This window comes from Ursus maritimus, unplaced genomic scaffold (genome assembly GCF_017311325.1).
Source record: "Ursus maritimus isolate PB19 unplaced genomic scaffold, ASM1731132v1 scaffold_5, whole genome shotgun sequence".
Lineage (NCBI taxonomy): Eukaryota > Metazoa > Chordata > Mammalia > Carnivora > Ursidae > Ursus > Ursus maritimus.
In genome coordinates, this window is record NW_024426663.1 from 38,463,382 (window position 1) to 38,483,886 (window position 20,505).

A 20,505-nucleotide genomic window follows, 5' to 3' on the forward strand; every position below is an offset into this window, starting at 1 on the left:
GGTTGTCCCATGTGCGTTTTTCATGGGTGCCTTTTCCCCACAATTTACTCTATTCCTAATCCTCCTCCCTCTAGTGGCCACCAATGCAATTCTTTACCTCTGGCTGGGAGAGCAGGACAGTTGGCTTCCTTCAAAGCCAACACCCTTGCTGCTGCATGGACTGGTGAGTAGAAGTGCTGTGCAAGCAGCATCTTCCTTCTCTCTGGAGACTAAATGCATCGCCTCCACCGTACACCTTGGTCCCAATAGGCAAGGAAACAACCCTATCCCTCAGGCCTAGGCTGTGCTAGAGCACCTCACCATTCCAAAAGCAAAGATTGATTTTGAATAGTGATATTTAGAACGGGAGAAATAGAAATAAAGTGAATCATCCCATTTTACCCCATTTCCAATCTATTAACTATATTCCCTTTCTAAACTGCTCAGAAACATATGATTGGACATGGCCTTTACCCTATCTTGTCCTGTACTCATTGAATTTCTAAACACCTCTGATTCTTGAGGCTTGCATAGGAAGAATTATTTTCACAGAAATGATTATTATGTAATGTATTCAGTATTTTTAAACTCATTCAGAAATAAATCATTGATTATCTGTAACTCCAACTTTAGTAGTAAACACGATATAAAACATCAGCAAAGCAAATTAATAATAATAATGTCTTCTCCTATGTGAGGTGTCATGAAACATGGTTATATATAATTTGTGGCATATTTTAAAAGATCTCTAATTCCCATCCGTTTTATGTGTGAAATGGCTAGTGATTTATAATGTAAAGTTTTAAAAACTATAAGGCATTACTATGTATTTTAATAAAATAAAGGATATTTGAAATTAATTGTTCAAGTGAATGCCACTGTATTATATTTTAGTGGCATTTATACATATATCTTTCTTTGTTCCAATAAATTCATTTTTGTTCAAGCTATAAATTAACTTATCCCTTTCACATACCCCCCCAAAAAAAGCCTTCATGATAACAGTATATACATAATTCAGGCCCTGAAGTATAAGGTAGGATAAAGTTATTAAGGAAGAGCCAAAATAAAGTTTAGGAAATCTAATGAGGAAAGTCTAAATGTTGAGGATGATTAGCTTGGAGAAGAGAAGGCTGAGGGAAAGTATATTAGTATCTTCAAGTCTGTGACAGAATGTTGAATGAGAAATTCTTAGTGCCTGTTCGTCTTTGTACTGAAAATTGCTATATTTGGGGATGGTTTAGAAACAGTCTTATCTGAGGCCAAGGAGGGATTAAGTGAATTCTCAATGTTCCTTCTAACCTTATGATTCTTTTGTTCAAAAAGGAGATAGTCTGACAAATAGGGTGGGTGTTAGACCATGAGAACTGAATTTAGAAGAAAAGCTGTGATCGTATTAAAGATACATGAAAAATCTAAAGGAGTGTTATTCTTTTCCATAACACTTGCATTGGGAAATCATAATACAAAAATGATTTCTTGTAGTAGGGGATAAAACAAAAAGAAAAACAAGGAGGGAGAAAATCCCCTGGAAGGAGAATTTTCTCTGTTATTTGTACTTTTTACCTCTGTCCTGGAGCTACTAATCGTAGATATTTGAGGTGGTTCTTGAAACTGGAATTCTGCTCAGTTGTGCGTGATTATGACAGCAGGCATGAGGCAGTCTTGAGGCCATTGCCTTCTTTGGAAGAGAGATGTACAGTGCTTGGAAGTCAGCAGGGATAGTGTGAAGAGTTGCCATTTGGCTGGCTTGGTTAGTGGGTCTCAACGTGTGGCCACAGCAGTGGCAGCATCAGGATCACCTGAGAATTTATTAGAAATGCTACTTTGGGGGCCCCATCCCAGACCTACTGAATAGAAACTCTGGGTGGGCCTCAACAGTCTCTTTTAAATAGCTCTCCAGGTGATTGTGATGCTTGCTCAAGTTTGAGTACTAGTGATTTGGTTGACAGAGAAACTGAAACCTGGAGACAGAATCTATGCCCTCCTCACTGACGTCTGTGCATCTCTCTAGACTCACTTTGCATCTAGAACAATATCTGGAATATATTAGGTACTCAATAAATATTTATAGATGAGTGGATGAGCAAAAGGAATTAATTATTTTGGCAATTATTCACTTGTGCTAGTTTTTTCCAGTGTAGGAAATAAGAGTTTAACATTGTTAATTTTCTTAGAAGGTGGGGCAGTTTTTAATTGGGATAAAGTCAGTTCTTAATTGGAATATTTCACTCTCATCTTTCCAGGGTGGTGCTAGGTGTCTTGAGGACGCCAGAATTTTTTAAAATGGGAAAAGAGAGAACAAGAAAGATCTCAAAGAACTTTCTGTTGCAATCTCACAAGACTCCTCAGTGATCTCACCTATTACTCTCCTGCCTATGTTTTATTAGTGGCAAATAACAAACTTTGAATTTGGAAGCAATGTTGATAGCTTTCTCTTATGATATCTTTTAAGATAAGAAGTTTTGAGATTGTTTTTCTGTTGCTTAGCAGACCCAATGACAAATCTCATGCTGCAGGAAATATTGCTGGTGATTCAGTCTAAGTAATGGTCTTTTCTCTGAGTAAGTGATGAAACACTTCCTTCGCCTGAATAAGAACATTGAGATGCTGTGGGGTGTTGTCTTCAGGATAAATGTGATTTTTAAGATACAGTTGTGATTCTTCCTCTGAGAGAGACTCAGGCCCAATGAATTAAAACTTGACTATTTACTGAACCACTGTTAACTCCTATTAGAGTTTTTATTTCTTTATTCCTTATCTGGAGTGTTATACACTCTGTGATTTATCTGATTCCCAAATTTATATACTACCATTGTATTTATGATTAATGTGTTAATTGATAAAGCTCTGCTGGGTAAAAGAATATATTACTTTTGAATACAAAGCTTTAGGAATTTTTTTAAAGCATTTAGGCCACTGTGTCTTTGCACTGCAACTTTTAAAATATCAAATAACAAATATTGGATATTTTTCCTTTGATATTAGTCATACATACTCACTTTTTACTCACTTTGGCTGGATGTATGGTCCTCAGATTTTAACATCAGAATTACCTGGATGTCTTTTTCAAATAAGATTGCTAGATTTTGCCTCCAGTTTCAGATTCAGTAGGTCTGGGATGGACCCCAAGAATTTGCACTTCTAGAAAGTGTCCAGGTGATGCTGGTGCTACTGGTTCAGAAACCATACTTTGAGAAACATTGGGGTAGACACTTAGACTTCGTAAAGTAAATGCCTATTAAAATAAAGTGGCAAATCATTTGGGTAATAATCCATATTATGGTTGTAATCTACATTACAGCTAGTCTTTTTAATGATAAATGGTTCTACTGCTCAGCTATGTAATAATAAATAAAATGTTATCGTTTATAAAACATTTTCTAGTACCCTGTTATGTTTGATTATCATCAACAGCACCATGAGCCTAGGCATTGCTATTATTATTACTATTTTGTAGATAAAACCCAGGTGAAGTAACTTCCTGAAATCAAGACTTAGAAATGGAGTGTCTAGTGATTTTTTAAATTTAGCATTCTCTCTTAATGAAGATGGCCCTTTACCTTGAACAGAGCTTTCCTACCAGTTGGCAACCTCCATAGAGCAACATGATAAATCCCCAGTAAAAAAAAAAATCTCCTTCACTAGTTCGAAATTTTATTTTTTCAAATGCTTTACCTAAAGCCAGTGGTTCTTAACTTTGGTCGTACATTGGAATCACCTGGAGAACTTCGAAAAATTCTGATGATTGGGCCCGTGGCCCCAGAAGTTCTGATTTAATTTGTTAGGAGTGTGGCCTGGGCATCAGATTTTTAAAAACTTCCTGGGTGATTCTAATGTGCAGCCAAGGTTGAGAAATGCTGCCATTGAGGCTGATGGAAAGTTTATTTAGTATTCAAATAATTTACATTCAGATGCAAATGCCACTGGTAGCATTAACTCACATTTCTGTTATTAATTAACTACTGGTTAAATAATGCAAAGATTAATGAGATTTATTTCTAAGTATTTGGGGTGGGAAAGTAGAACAGGACATCAGCAGAGGGAATGAAAAATATAATAGAATGCCAGTTAATTTTGTAATTTTGTTTAGTGTGGCCATCAGCGTTGGACATGCCTTTAGAAAGCTTTTTTCAGTTTATTTACATGCTCTCTTTACCTGATGGATCATTTATAAGCATCTAATCAATGCTTTTAAAACTGACTGAAACTGTTACGTATTGTTTCTCAACCTTTTGAATAATTGAATTTGTGCTAGGCAGGTTTTCCAAAGTTGTCCCTCTAATTTCAAATTTCTGTGGTACTTAGGGAGTTATAATGAATAAGTGGTTATAAACTCAACCAAGTTTAATTTAAACACACAAGTCAGAGGCATGTGGCTCCTGTTTTAACTCAACATTTGTGAAAATTGTAACTTTTTTTTCTCTTTGTGAGATGGTTCTAGGGAAAGTCATCTATTGTTTTAGGAAATTTGTTTCATTAGGGAATGAATCTCTGCAAAATGCAGCAGTATTCATGATAATTTCCTTCCCTGCCTTTCTGGATGTGCTCTCATTTCCAGCCATTTAAACCAATCTCTTTCCACCTGACGCTTCCCTCACCACTCCTCTTATTTGATGCAACCCATCTGCTTTAAAGCAAAGCTTTCCAAAGCCAATTAACTGAGAGTCACTGTACTGTTGCATTTGTTTGTACCTGTTCTGTTAAAAAGAAAATCTTAAGAATGCTTTATTTGTAATGCAAAGAAAAGTCAGAAATTCATAAATATTTTACATGTATTCTTTTTAAATTTATGCAGTTGGCTGTATTGACACCTCTTATTATTTTCTCTAATTTTTTTTTCTAGAGTTTTCTTTCTTTATCTTTGTGTAGAAGTACAAAAATTGCATACCAAAGAACTCATTTTTCTCAGGTTTCTGCTGACAAACCTTGGCATCTCTTTGTTGAACTTGCCTGGCAGCTCAGGGAGAAAAAGATAAGCTAAAACTATGCTTATATTGAGGAGGAGAAGGAAGAAGACGGGTTTATTTTTAGAGGCAATTTTGAATTTATTTGAAGATCAAAGTACAGATTTTTTGCATATATACTATGGGGTTATTCAGGAATGTTTCTGATCAATTGTTTTTGACCACTTAAAATTTTATCATTACTTTTTATTTCACATTTACGTAGCATAATTAATTTTTCTTGTCTGTTTCATGCTTATTTAGATGCTTGTTCTGTTTATTTTTCTTTTTCTTCCCTGGATGTCATCTTAAGCCGTGTGTGTGTGTGTGTGTGTGTGTGTGTGTGTGTGTGTGAATTGCATACAAACTTAAAAGATATTCTGTGTGTTTCTTCTTTCTAGCTAGGACAAATTTTTTTTAATTCATTCTTTTTGTGATTTCACCTGATTCATCTGGATTCTTATACATATTGGAACTGGTTTCTATTCCTTAATATTTTTAGGATGCTTTACATAGTTTCTGACTACTATTTTGCATTTTCCTGATGTAGGCCCATATTTTTCAAACCGCAGCACGGTGCCCCAGAATACTGCAGCAGACTCACAAAAGACACAGCAGAAACATAGTGACATCAGTCAATTAACACACTGATTATTACTAAGTTGTTTGGACCTAACTACTTAATAAGTAAAACTCTTAGATATTTTTTTTCTGCCTAGGAGGGCTGTGAAAAAATTACTGAGAAATTAAATGTGTCATGAACGAGGAAAGTTTGAGAACTCTTGATTTAAGGTAAAATGAGTATCATTAAAGTAGATAAAAATTATTCCTCTCCTTTTCTTCCAATAGATGTTGAATTTCATTTCATAAAAGGAAAAAGGTGCATATAAACTCCTTAATCAGGGTCTGGGTGATGTTCAGAGTTTAAAATCAGAGCCTCTTCTGTACTTCCAGTTAAGGAACTAGAGGTCTTGAATACTGTGTAAACTTTTCCTTCATATCTGTATTAAGTTTTCCTTCTGATGTGTCCTGAATATATTTCCTTCCTCTATCTCTGTTAGTTCAGTTTAAGATTGGTGGGTGATTAGAGAAAAAAAAAAAAAAAAGAAGAAAAAAAAAAGAAAAATACCCTAAATATTTAAAAGAGAACTGAATAGCAAATTTGTCTTTACAGTTTGCTACCTAACAAGTTTACCTACACTATTCCTTTTATTTTATTTTATTGAAGATTTTATTTATTTATTTGAGAGAGAGCAGGAGTGGGAAGGAAAGGGAGAGGGAGAAGCAGGCTCCCTGTTGAGCAAGGAGCCCAACAAGGGACTCGATTCCAGGACCCTGGGATCATGACCTGAGCCTAAGGCAGATGTATAACTGACTGAGCCACCCCGGTGCCCTTACACTGTTCCATTTATTAATGACATACTTTTCAAGATATTTTAACGCATCTGTCATGCAGATTGCCTTAGCCTCTTTAAAAAGTTGGTAATTTCTACATTGTTTCTATGGAAACACTGTATGTTCATGTTCTATATTTCATTTTAAAAAAATGACACAGCAGAAGGATAATGTGCATTTAAAAGTACAGTAATTCCATTATAACATAACAATTTTAAAATTGTCTTTTAAAAGTAATTATTAGAAAAAATATAATATAATCTTTAGGCTTATACTAATACCTGACTGAAAGAAAACAGCTCTCATAGTACCAGATAAAACAGGTAAATGCCTTACATTTTCACAGATGTCCTTTTAATTTGTTCACTAATTCGAAGATACCTAACATTTTTTTTAAAGATTTTATTTTTAAGTAAACTCTACACAAACGTGGGGCTCAAACTCACAACCTGGGATCCAGAGTCACATGTTCTACCAAACTGAGCCAGACTGGCACCCCAAGATACCTTTTTAACATCACTTGTAATGGTCAATTCACAGTATTAGTGAACTAACAGAATGTGCTTCAAACAAGTGTTTTCAGAGTGACTTTTATAGACATAATAATAATATGTAATATGTATTACAGCTTATAAAGGACTTACACACTGTAACTTTGATACAAGTTCGGAGTGGAGGAGTCCCAAAATGGAGCAGAGAGAGGAAAACAAAATCCAATTGTTTTTCAAGATTCAGAGTAGACTTGATTGAAATTAAGTATGAGAGACATAAAAAGGTCAAATCTTATAACTAGCTTTGCTTCTGATTTAGGACTTACCATCCAAAAGTTACTTTCAAAGTTAAGTAAAAGATAACAGATGGGAATTTTAGTTTGAATAATTAAAAGCATTTTACTCATTGCCATTTATTTCCCTTTGAAGAAATATAGTTATATAGTTAGTTTTTAAGGAAAATTCCCTGTAAAAGATCATTTCTGTTTGAAGTTACACAATGTACTACTGTTTGAAACTGTGAGAGTCATTTTACATTTGATTCCTGTATACACCAACTTAGACATAAAATAGATTACAGTGATATTTTTAATAATACAAGCCCCTTGTAAAAAGTGACTTGAGTTTAGAAAAATAAAGATGTTCATTCATCTGTGTTTGTTGTTCCCACATTTTCCCTTTGGTCTTTGAAATATAAAATACTTGTAGGTCTAGACAAGGTCTGTCATTGCACCGACCATGGCTTTCTCCTATTCACTTCTCCCACATCGACTTCTTTTAGGTCATTTTCAATGTTGGGAAGTAAGAGTACCCTATAATATATGGACTTGGCTGTGCCAGGCATCATAGAAAGGCACCTGTTGAACATCACAGCTCTGGAGAGCCTAGTCTCTGTAGCCCTCAATGACACTGGCTCAGTTCTCATATAGCATGCCCTGGAGAGGAGCAGCTGCTCAGGCGAACTCAGGCTCTTGGTTGGTTCACACTTCTGGAGGATATGTTTGCTCATTTATTTGTCTATAATAATTATTTTTATGTATCTTTTTACTTAAGCATGTGACTTCCCTTCTATAATACACTTCAAATTGTTTTTGGAATTCTCCTGTGTATTTTCAATTTTATCTAAGCTTTCTAACTTCTTGTAAAAAGCCTTACATATGAAAGTTTGGTGGGTAACCTGATTTTTTTACTGTTTACTCCTGCATATTATGGCTTGCATTTTCTCTGATGTTCGGATGTATAGCTGAAGGCAAGAAGTCTCTGGTGACCCCAAACATTTCTCCTAGTGCTGTTTTCCTCCCTATTTCATCTCATTTCTATTGCTTTAGAGATTGTATTCTTCCCTAACATGATCAGGGCCTGCGTACATGTTCACTCACTGAAAAGCTTGGGTAAGGCTGAAAACAAAGTTTAAGCGCATTCCTGTTGTATTAATGATTTGTGTGTCACAGGTCATGTTTCACTTCACAAACATTTTGTCCTAAATACCATTTTTAACAGTCATAACATTATGCATCTTTACAAAGTATTATTTATAAAATGCTTTTTGAAAAAAAGTTAAGCCTTTTTAAATGGCAAACATCATCATTCCAATTTTATAGGACCTTCTGTTATTACTATTCCCATTTTTTTACTTGAGGAAATTAATAAGCTATACAGCTTTTTTATAACTCAAATCTGAAATATTTGCTCTTTGGTTCTAAGAAAGAAGGAGGTGCTGTATATAATTAGAAGAAAATCTTCGGGGGTGCCTAGGTGGCTTAGTCAGTTAAGCCTCTGACTTCAGCTCAGGTCATGATCTCAGGGTCCTGGGATTGAGCCCCATGTTGGGCTCCTCATTCAGGGGAGGTGTCTGCTTCCCCCTCTTTCTCTCCTTTGCGCCTCTCTCTGCTCACACACACACTCTCTCTCTCTCTCAAATAAATAAATAAAATCTTAAAGAGAGAGAGTGGAAGGAAGGAAGAAAAGAAGGAAGGAAGGAAGGAAGGAAGGAAGGAAGGAAAAGAAAGAAAGAAAGAAAAAGAAAGGAAGAAAGGAAGAAAGGAGAAAGAAAGAAAGAAAGAAAGAAAGAAAGAAAGAAAGAAAGAAAGAAAGAAAGGAAAAGCTTCTGGGCACCTGGCTGGCTTAGTTGGTAGAGCAATGTGACTCTTGATCTTGGGGCCATAGGTTTGAGCCCCACGTTGGGTGTAGAGATTACTTGACAATACAGTCTTTAAAAAAAAATAAAAGGAAACCTTCTCTATTGGTAATAAATTCATCACAGTGTATAGAAGAAGCTCAAGATCTTCTTGTACTCTCAACATCATTTCCCTAAAATTTTTAATAAAATATCAAAAACAAGCTCCTACAGATCATGGAGATTTCTTTTTAGTATAATATGAGTTAATTCTTCATAGGAAACTTGCCTCTCACAAATTCCTAATTCTGTGTTCTGCCTCTTGACATGTCTACCTGTATCATGTGTATGTCTCTTGGTAAGAACTCAAGCACTGAAACAAGACTACAAAACTAAAGGAATCTAACAAATGTTGTGTTTTCCAGACTTATTATTCTGTAGAATATGGGGGCAAAGTGGACATAAAAGGGAAAAAAACTGAACAATTGAATTGTGGAGAAAGAAAAGAGGAGACAACTTTCATAAAATTTTGAATCTGGAAGAAACATTAAAAATGATCTAATTTGATTGTCTCGTTTTACCCAGGAGAGTGAAAACTTACCTTAGGTCATTTTCCTAAACTGCCTAGAACTCACAAAAAGGTATAACAAGATAAAGTGAAAAGGGATAACATAGACCTTTGGCTATGAAAAGAGTGCTTAAGGTCAATGTAGATAAGGGAAAGAAAAATCAGACAACAATATAACAAAATAGGAAGACTGTAAAACTAAAATTATTAGACCTGAAAGAGCATTATTTTATTAGATAAGGTACCTTCCGTAATATAATTATATTGCTACTTGTCTTATTCCCCCATTTTAATGTAATCTTATTGAAGTCAAGACTATCTCACTAATTTTCACCCTTATGATAATGAAAACCATGCCTTAGACATAGTAGGAATTAGGTTGAGTTAAATTAAGTTAGACGCTTCCATGGAAGACATTCCTGTTAATATCAATTAAGTTAGACGCTTCCATGGAAGACATTCCTGTTAATATCTAATGAGAGGTAGAAAGTCCCTCCGGGGGGGGTGCTGTGTGGATCAGTCAGTTAGGTGTCTGCCTCTTGGTTTTGGCTTGGGTCATGATCTCCGGGTTATGACATCAAGCCCTGAGTGAGGCTTGATATTCTCTTTCTCCCTCTCCTTCTGCCTCCCCATCCTCCACTGTCTCTCTCTCTCTCTCTCTCTCTCTCTCTCTCACACACACACACACACACACACAGTCTCTTACTCTCAAATAAATAAAATCTTAAAAAATGAAAGAAATGAAAAGAGAAGAGAAGAAAAGAAAAATTCCCTTTTGGGATAGTATGATTTCAAATAAATGCAGTGTGTATATGCCCCACCCTAACTTACCGTCACTGAACACAGCTGCTGTAGAAAAATACAGTATTTTAGAGCTGCATTTTTGTTTTTTTTGTATGTATATAATCCTGTGTTTCCTTGGAACATCTAGTTTTGCTTAGGACAGAAGGGAAGACACTGGGAAAGACAGAGAAAGGAAGCGTTTGGAAGATAAAAACCAGCAGGAGGCTATTCAGAAGAAGGAAGCATATGGGTGGAGCTGATTGGTACACTGGGTGCCAGCTGTTAGATCCAAGGCAGATGGACTTTACTCTGCCCTGCAAATGCATGTGTCTGGCCAATAATCACACAGCACAATAGCCAGATTCCATCAGTGAGAGACAGAGCAAAGAGACATTTTTTTTTCCCCTGGCACTTGTTACTCTTTGGTTGCTATCTACAGTGGAGATTTAAATTAATATTGCTAGCTATATGTTCTACATATTATGGTTATATAGAGTGTTGTCTTGGTTGCTAGCTACTTTAGATGCTGTGGTTAAGCAAATTGTTGCCTTAGCCACTATAAGCTCTACCTTTTTGACTTTTTTCTCCCCTCTTCCTCTTCAGTAAACTGTTTCTTGGGTAGATATGATGTACTGTGCTGTTAGGTTAAATTACCTAGATGTTGGTTAGCCCATCAATCCAAGGATGCATTTATACCTTTCTTTATACCTCTCTTTTCATTATTGACTCACTCACATATGATTATAGACTACTTACTTACCAATTGAATGGTCTAAGACTGGAATCCTGAGTCTTAAGAATAGATTTGAAAAGACCTAGGTCTTTCTCCTGCTCCCCCATATACCTCTTGGTTTAACAGATGTCACTCTTTCAAGTGAAATTCAGGTGATAATTTATGTGCATTGAGTGCCCTCCTCTCTACTTTTAAAATTGATCAACTGTTCCGCAAAAGGCAATATATTGCCAAATACTGTTACAAATGAGTTTATAAAATTACTTAATTTTCTGAAAGAAGGAGTGGGATATGAGAATACTGAACTGCCTATAAGGGGAATAGAGAAGGGATTGAAAAGAAGGAGAGGAAATTGAGAGGCACTAAGGTCTCTGGAGCCTTCCCTCAGGATTGGCCCTAGGAATGTGGCTGCTGAGCAGAAGACCCTGTGGTCTTCAGTTGAACCATGACCATCTCCTAGAATAAGCACAGTGGATCAAGGATTCCGTCTAGACTGACTTGCAGTTAGCTGGACTTCTTAATAACTTTCCTGGGGCGTATGCTCTTTCAAAATACTAAAAGTCATTTCCTGATACACAGCTAGAGCAGCGATGTACTCCTTCCTCTCATTGGACAAGAGAATCTTTGGTAGGAAAATAGATCATCTATAACTTTTTTTTTTTAAGATTTATTTAGTTATTTATTTGAGAGAGAGAGAGAGAGCACGAGCAGGCGGAGGGGCAGAGCAAGAGGGAGAGGGGAAGCCGACTCCAAGCTGAGCATGGAGCCTGTCGCAGGGATCAATCTCACAAGCCTGAGATCATGCCCTGAGCTGAAACCAAGAACCAGTCACTCAATTGACTGAGCCACCCAGGCGCCCCAGTCATTTGTAACTTTTAACTATTGGCTGAAAGTTAAATATTAAAAATAAGATCTGATAAATTTAAACTTAGAGACTAAAATTAAGGGTTATGTTTCCATGCTAAGAACCATCATATTTGATTCTTTGATAAGCAAATTAAAAATCTCTAAACAGGATCCACCCATTTTAGAGGGTTTTAAGTAAACATGTATTGGTAATGACATCTTTGTACTTAAATTTCGTGATACGAAACCATTAATTTTTTTTAACCATGTAAGAAGTATTACTTTAAATAAACAGGTATAGAATTTGCATGCCAGTAACTTTAGATGTTTAAGAATAAAATGCAATTAGTACAGTTTAAAATCTGACCAATTAAGCTCTGCAGAACATCTGCATATCTCCAGGGGACATGGACACTAAGTTACTAGAATTTTGTTTTTAATTAGGCATCTATGACTGGCCATGTGCACATTTTACGTTTTGGTTACAAACTATAAGGCTTTAGATTTGAAAACATAGTGATTTTTTGTAACTGGATGTAATTATCTCCAACAGGCTTTGAATCCACTTCTTAACAATGTCTTACAGATTACTTTACAAGATTTATTTTGTTTTACAGATTACTTTAAAAGAAGCTATATATAAGAGGTGTAATCATATAAAAAGATTCTAAACGCAATCATTTTTCTTTTTGACTTAGTTTAGATTATTTCTACTTGATCTGTATTTTCTACTTTCTAAAGCTAAAAGCTGCATTTTCCTTGGTCCCAAAGTATGTGTTTCAAAATCCATCCTAGTTAGGTCCATTGGTTTAGAGTTATCCTGTTGCTACTGATTTAAAAAGAAAAAAAAAATCTGCGAATCTGCCAAGTGTGGGGGTAAAAGTTGGAAGGGGATTTTTATGCTGTTGGAGGAAGATAGATCAGCATTGTCAGAAGATTTGGAATAGATTACTGGTATAGTCGGTTCTTGAGTGTGAAATACCACACTGTTTAATAGAACATTTTAGAAGAAAATTAATAAAAGATGAATGCAAGGAAAAATGTATCTTCATGAAATATAGAGTAATTTCAGCTGTTTATTCAAGGACTTTAATTTTTACTTCATAAAAATTACTGTTCTGAAATTTTATGAAACTGAAGTGAACTCCAAAATGTCCTAATTCCTAGTTTTTAAGAAGTCTGGAAGGCATGACCAAAATTAAGTCAATTTGTAATTCTTAGCACTTAGTGTCTCTTAAGAAGCACAGTTCCTTATAGTTGACTATTATTCTCTGTTGAATGAGTGAATGAATGAATGAATGAATGAATGAATGACTTGTCAACCACATTTCAGTGGGATGTTCAGTTTGTGTACTATGTAATCTTAAACTAATTACTGGATCCCACCAAAAAGCAAAATAGCCTTAAAAATAAAGATCCAGAAAAAAGATATGAGATTATGGATTTTTTTAAAAAATTTTGTTCCTTGTAATTTTATTTACTTTCCAAATTTTCAACAATGAACATTAGGTAGTTAAATTTTTCAAGATATATACATGGTTAGAATTTATCTTAGAATCAAATATAAATCTCACCTCCAATAACTAAAATCTCACCTTAGTGATTCAAATTGCAGAGGCCTTGCTTTTACATTAAAGGCTACTTTTAAAAACTGATGTAATTATAATCAAATGGTATTTCTAGGGTTAATTTAAAAGAAGTAGCATTTTATCTTAACCTGTAGAAACTGAACTGATGCTTCTGACGCTGATGTGTAGTAACATCAGTTCCATTTTGTAGTGTTGGAAGTGTTTATTGTTTCCTGAAAAACAACCACAGTATTAAATTGAATGACAACTTTCTTATTGCAAGTGTAATCAGATTTTTTAATTAAATATGATTGTCAAAGTTGGGTAAAATTGTGTAAGTCTTCTGTGTAAGTGGGTGGTTTGAGTCTCCCTCCCCAGGTATAATCATATTTGCGTGACTTTAAAAAAATGACCATGCTAACTTACAAAAATAATCCCCTGCTCCTCCTGAAGGAACAACATACTGAACTGGGTGGATGAATATTCTGAGCCACTGTGGCAGTTGGTAGTTGAATCCCATGACTAATGGTAGAGATTTTTGTCTAGGTGGTTCACATGGACTTAGTTATCTGCCCACTGGAATGACACAATGGGGAGATATCTGATGAATATTGTGGAACATCTGTGAGTGGATCACAGCTATGCCTGATGTGAATCATTCTTCCCTCAAAAATCTAAAGTTTAATAGTTAAAAAATTCCAAACTGTTGTCACATAAGCTGAGATTTGGCCTAGTCTAGGGGTTAGGAGGGAATGAATACAACACATATTCTAAGATATTTTGCCAGTAAGTTGTTGGCTATGTTTTAGACCCCTAAATTTAGGAAAACCTAAAAGTTTGTTGAAAGAGATTAGTAAGAGTCTTGGGTCACTGCAAATAGTAAAATATACCTTCTTCAACTGCTCACCACCACCATGGAGGCTACAGGACTTAATTTTCCCAGTCAGAGTCATAGATTTCCCTATCTTGCTTAGTTAAAAGTATGCATCGCATGATGTCTGAGGTGCCCCCACCTGCAGAATATCCATGACTCTTAAAAGGATGTTGGGGAAAGCATTGGTATATGGCTTTTAAGGTGACAGTTTCCACTGAATGATCCTATTGCACATTGATTTCCCTAATTTGAGATTAAAGTCTTTTCTTTAGCGTACGATTAAAAGCAGCTGAAAAAAAAAAAAAAGAAAGAAAAAAAGCAAAACTGTGAGTTTGTGTGGGGCTAGCTAGGTGTGAAGCTGTGGTTTCCTGGATACTGCTAATGCTGTTTTTATAACTCTTTCTGGGTAATTTAACTTACCTGGTTATAGAGATTGGGTGACGGAATAGGGGGTAGTTTATGCTTTTATTTCCAATTCCAGGAGTAACCTGCTACCTCTATATGATCTGAAACATATATCATTGTTTTTAGTTTTACTTTTTCTCTGATATCTTGGTATACCTAACTTTGCTTCTTTAGATTCCTTGACACTAAAGAAAAAATGAGACTGCTTAAGGTCTACTCACTCAGGGATGTTTACAAATAACAGTGTGTTTGTGTGTGTCTTTGTATTTTGTGAAATGTGAGCAAGTTGTGGTGGATATCTTTGCCAATAAATAATAAACATATATAGAGACTTTTACAAATTTTATAATGAGAATATTTTTAGCTGTGGCAAGCAGGTCACATAGACTAATTTTTAAGACTGGGATAATAATCTTCTGAGTTGTTTCAAGGAATATATATATGTGTGTGTGTGTGTACATATGTGTGTATATATGTGTATATATACATACATATATATATATATATACATATATATATATATAGCTGTTCGACAGTGGTGTAATCAACAGGAGGCCAACTCTGTTAAAGCAAGCAGACTAATGCAGTCTAAAAGAGGCCTACTGTAATCTTTAAATTCTAGACTTTATGGGTTTTTAGAAAAATAAATCTATAAATGGAAGAAAAAGAATGAAATGTGTGAATGTGATGTGTTCCTAACAAAGACTAAATTGATGGTATTTGTCCTACAAAATATCAAAAAGTAAATTTTTCCCTATTGTCTTATTTTTCAATAGATATACAATCATTGTTTTGCATTGAAATGTATGTTCATACATTTTATTTGATGATATTTTGGGAAAATGAAGGTTGGTTTTGTTTTTTTTTTTTAAGGTAAGCATGAAGAAGATTATACAAATGGGAATACTCATTGTTTAAAATTACCAATAGTTTCTTTTCTGAACTTGAAAACAGTATGTTTCTAAATATGAGAACAATAATTTTGCCTAAAATTGCAGTATAATGACCAGGACTTCTCTCCTTTTTAGAGAAGCAGTCAAGTGTTTCTGGAACAGATAAAACAGCAGCGATCCACTGAGGTTGATTCCCCAGAGGAAAGCTATGCATACCTAACTTATTGGAAAGTAAACTACTCTTCAATTAATGATGTCCTCCTTTTCTCAAGGTCTCCAAAGACAGGAGGTGGTCTGTAAAAGATTGGATGACAACTCTATTGTCCAGAACAATTACTGTGACCCTGACAGTAAGCCACCTGAAAATCAAAGATCCTGCAACACTGAGCCCTGCCCACCTGAGTAAGTAAGAGTAAGAAGCAAGAATTATTTTCTTTAAGCGCAAAGAGAAAAACACTTAGCTATTCATATTTGGAAACATATTCATATGTTAGGAAAGGGGGATAAAGCATTTCTGAGGGTAGAATTTTTATGTCCCTTTCACTGAGCAAAGATTCCTGTTTATCCATAGGTTTCAGTTATTAACTCCTTTAAAGCAGGAACTTCAGTAGATTTATCCTGGCACAGTGCTGGAAATTACGAGATTTCAATTCTGAAGCATGTATCTTTTCACATTTTAACATCTTGGAGATTGAGATTCATCTTGAAATTGATAATGTGTTACTTACAATAATAATCAGCATTATTTTTATCTTTTTTAACGGTCTGTAAAATAATGGTATCTTTTTTTTTTAATAATGGTATCTTAAATTCAGTAAAACACAGAAGATTGGTGTGCAGTCATATCTTTTCCAGATATTTATCCTAAAGGCCTAAAGACTCTTAATATGTTCTGGAAACATTCTGTAATGGAGTATCAGTGCTTTAGTTTGCTGACCCAGTTTTAGGTTCTGTCACCCTAAGTCATTCTATCTTCTGCGTGTTGGGCACAGGCATAGAGGTGGACTTCAGACTCATTCTGTTGATTAATGTAGCAGTCACAGCTCACTGTAAAGGGAGGCACAAGCTGACAGCCCATTCATCTTAATGATGACTTTTTTTAAAATTTAAATTTAATAATATGGACCTGCTGTCAGGGAGTCACACTTTATAATCTGTAAGAATAGAAAGGTTTCTGGGCTGAGCAAAAAGCATGATTAGGGGCCCCTCGCCAACTCCTTTGGTAGAGCATGCTGCTCTTGATCTCAGGGTCATGAGTTCAAGCCCCACGTTGGGCGTAGAGATTACTTTGAAAAAATTAAAAAGGAAAAAGGCAGTGATTACATGAGAACAGACAAAGATGCTGAAGATAAAGATATCGAGTTGATCTTGATCTTTGTAGGGCTTTTTGCCTGTTTGACAACTGCAAGACAGAACATGTGCAAATGGCATTTCATCCTTGTTTGAGAAATCAGGGTAACCATTATCTCCTTGGTTATTCCAACTTGAAATTAATAAGGAAAAAAGAGTAGGCAAATGAATTTATATATCTCAAGCTCTCTAGAACTGGAGAGGAAAGCTCTACATGCAATAACAACAGAGGAGTCACAATAAAGGATTCAGGTCCCTAATGTGGTTAAAGCAAGATGTGTTCCTTAATCTTTGTTTCAATACAATAATGCCTTATGAACTTTCATTTTCCAAAGTCAGTGTCTGTCCAAATATTTGAATCTTAAGGGGAGATATTCACTGCTAGTCTCTTGGAACAGTTTAGGGCAGTTACTACCCTAACAAGGAGCACAAGGAATCTAGAGTGAGAGAAGCTTTTATTCTAGGACCTATATTTATTTTTTTAAGATGTTATTTATTTATTTGAGAGAGAGAATGTGTGTGTGCATGCAAGGGAGAGAAAGAGACAAAGAGAAAGAGAGAGAGAGGCACAAGCAGGGGAGCACAGAGAGAGGGAGAAGCAGACTCCCCGCTGAGCAGGGAGGATGCAGAACTCCAGCCCAGGACCCTGGGTCATGACCTGAGCTGAAGGCAGATGCTTAACCATCTGACCCACCCAGGCACCCTATTCTAGGACTTGTAAAATTTCATGTTTCTTCTTTTCAAAATGTGATCATGATGTAACTAATTTCTTAAAATCCAGACATAGGGAAGTATGGACATAGGAAAGAAATATGACCTATGATATGTATTACAAAAACATTTTAGTTTCTTAAAATTTTTCTCCTTTCTGCCAATTATTTTTATAGATTTAACTCAAAAGAAATGGAAAAACTATATAAACTCTAAAAACTGCTCAAAAACCTTGGACAAAATTTTGTTCCTTCCCATGTTTCCAATAACTTTCAACATTATTTTCATGTAATTGTACATCTCAACTCATCAAGTTAATTTCCTGACACTCAGGATTTTAAGTATTATGTTTAGCATTCGATCAGCCATTTAAGACCTCTGAGTGGTCCTGGTCACACTTGTCTATTTCGGCTTCAACTTTTTTATTTGTTTCAGCTTAAATGCTATTTGAACATTCTTCGAGATTGCAGTGGTTTGTCATTCCATCCCATGTATTGTGGGCTTGAATATTACACTGGAGCTGTTTTTGTGTATATATATATGTGTGTATGTATGTATGTATACATATATACATATATGTGTATGTATGTATACATATGTATATACTATATATATGTATATATTATATATATGTGTATATATAGTTTAAGGATAACTGACACTTGAATTAACATACATAATTAAAATTAAGTTTCCTATCTCCTTTCCTTTTGTAATTCTGAAATAAAAGGTTATTTATTAACTTTTTTTAAGTTTGGAGGTAAGAGGATGGAATTTGAAAGAGATAAAGAGAATATTAAATAGAAAATTTAGGCTGACTTTTCTTTTTCAGAAAGAGCTAAAGATAGATATTTAAAATATTACTATTTTTTACTCTATTTTTTCTTAGTTCCTTTTTAATTTCTTTTTTATTCCTTTGAATTCAGACTATGAAAAAGAAAATCTCAATTCTTCAGAATGGTAGTTATATATCATAAAATTCCCAGTAGACATTGGTATTCTAGAGATAAAAATCATTGAAAGACTACTGAATTCAATAATACTTTAAATGAGTATGGAAGAAAGGAAAGGAGATACATTTTTTTCAGACGTGATAATCATATTTGTTTTTTGTAATACATATTAAAGCATAAAGTTTTTAGAACACAGATAAGTAAAAATAAGAAAATAAAAAATACCTGTAATACTTAAAATACCACTGTTAATATTTTGAAGTATATATCTCCAGCCTTTTTCTATGTTTACAAAAACATGTATATATAACAAAATGGTATTATACTATTTCTGATGCTTTCTAGTTAGTTCTCAACATATTTCAAACATTAAATATCTTCTACAGCATTTAGTAGATATGTCCTTGCTTAATTAATTGGTTTTCCACTGTTGAACAGTTTTGGCTGTGTCTTAGCTTTTGATCCCTTAAGCCACCACAGCATTAACAATTTTTACTACTAAAACTTTGCTCTTTATAACTATGCTCTTATGGTAAATAAATGGGAATAGAATTCCTTGTTCAAATGGAAATATATTTTAGTCTGTGAAACATTGTCAGATTGTTCTCCAGAGATAATGTACGAATGTATATTCCTACTAACAGTGTATTAGAATGTCATTTCCCTGAACTACACAACACTGGATATTTTATTTTATTTTGTTTTATTTTATTTTATTTTATTTTATTTTATGTTTGAGAGAGACTGAGTGAACAGGAAGGAGTAGGAGAAGGGGCAGAGGAAGAGGGAAAGAGAGAGATTCTTAAGCAGGCTCCGAACCCAGTACAAATCCAAAGCAGGGCTCCATCTCACAATCCTGAGATCATGACCTGAGCCGAAATCAAGAGTCAGACACTTAACTAAGTGAGCCAATCAGGTGCCCCTGGATATTATTATATTAGAAATAATCTTTAATTATCTTTTGGGAGGGAGAAAGCCTTGATACTTAATTGTTTTATGTTGTATTTCTCAGATTGCAGATGAGACTGAACATTGAAAAATTACGTTCAGTGGTCATTTGTATTACTTCTTTTTGCTTTTCCCCTGCATGGCCTAACCTATGCCATTTTTCTATTGAAGTGTTTATCATTTTGTTACTGATTTCTATGAACTCTTAATGTATTAAGGATATTAATTCTTTTACCTCTGTTTCAAATATTTTTTCCTAGTTTGTCATATATTTGGCATATTATTTATGGTGTTATGATCTATTTTTTCTTATTAAAGCCTTAAAATATTACATAGAAAAACTCAAACTTTTATTTCTTTTTTAGGTATAATGTTTAGGAAGGCCTTATCTACTCTAAGACTGTACTTTCAAAGTTTCTTTTTTTTTTAAATGTAAACCTTAATCTATTTGAAATATATTTGCCTACTTTGAGGAAAGGATCTGTATTTATTTTCAAATTCCCAGTACCATTATTAAAATTCCAAATAGTATTTTTTACATAATGAAATACTTCAAATGTCTCTTGGTCATATTGGAGATTTTATAAGGAGGGTATGGAAAAATAGAGGGCAGTAAGATTTATTTTTGTGCTTTGTAAAGAGAATGATGGGACTAGGAAGAATAGATGAAAGAGGCATTGGTAGAGAAATATTAATAGTGTTTATTTGGAAGAACTTGAAGGGCAGAGGAAGTCTTGTTAGGAAAAAATTAATGTGCTCATAGCAGCAACTCTTTTGTGAGAAACAGTATAGTAGTCAAGATGGTAAGGTGACTAGGGACAGGAAAAAAAACAAGAATTCCAGAGGCATTGAGTGAAAGGATGGGATTCTTGACAAAGGCTTAAATAATTGGAAAAAGGAAAAGGGAGGGGTTGATATTAAAGACCATGACTGATAGGAAGCTAGT

At 34.6% G+C, this 20,505-nt stretch overlaps 1 protein-coding gene across 1 annotated transcript in view; it reads left to right on the forward strand.

The window, feature by feature from the left end:
- The window catches only part of LOC103663878 (A disintegrin and metalloproteinase with thrombospondin motifs 6), a 175,439-nt gene that overhangs the window by 122,957 nt on the left and 31,977 nt on the right, over positions 1–20,505 (forward strand). Inside the window, exons 13-14 of the mRNA XM_040622694.1 lie at positions 5–163; positions 15,870–15,999. Coding sequence (XP_040478628.1) covers positions 5–163; positions 15,870–15,999 — 289 coding nt within the window. The remainder of the gene's footprint in view (positions 1–4; positions 164–15,869; positions 16,000–20,505) is intronic.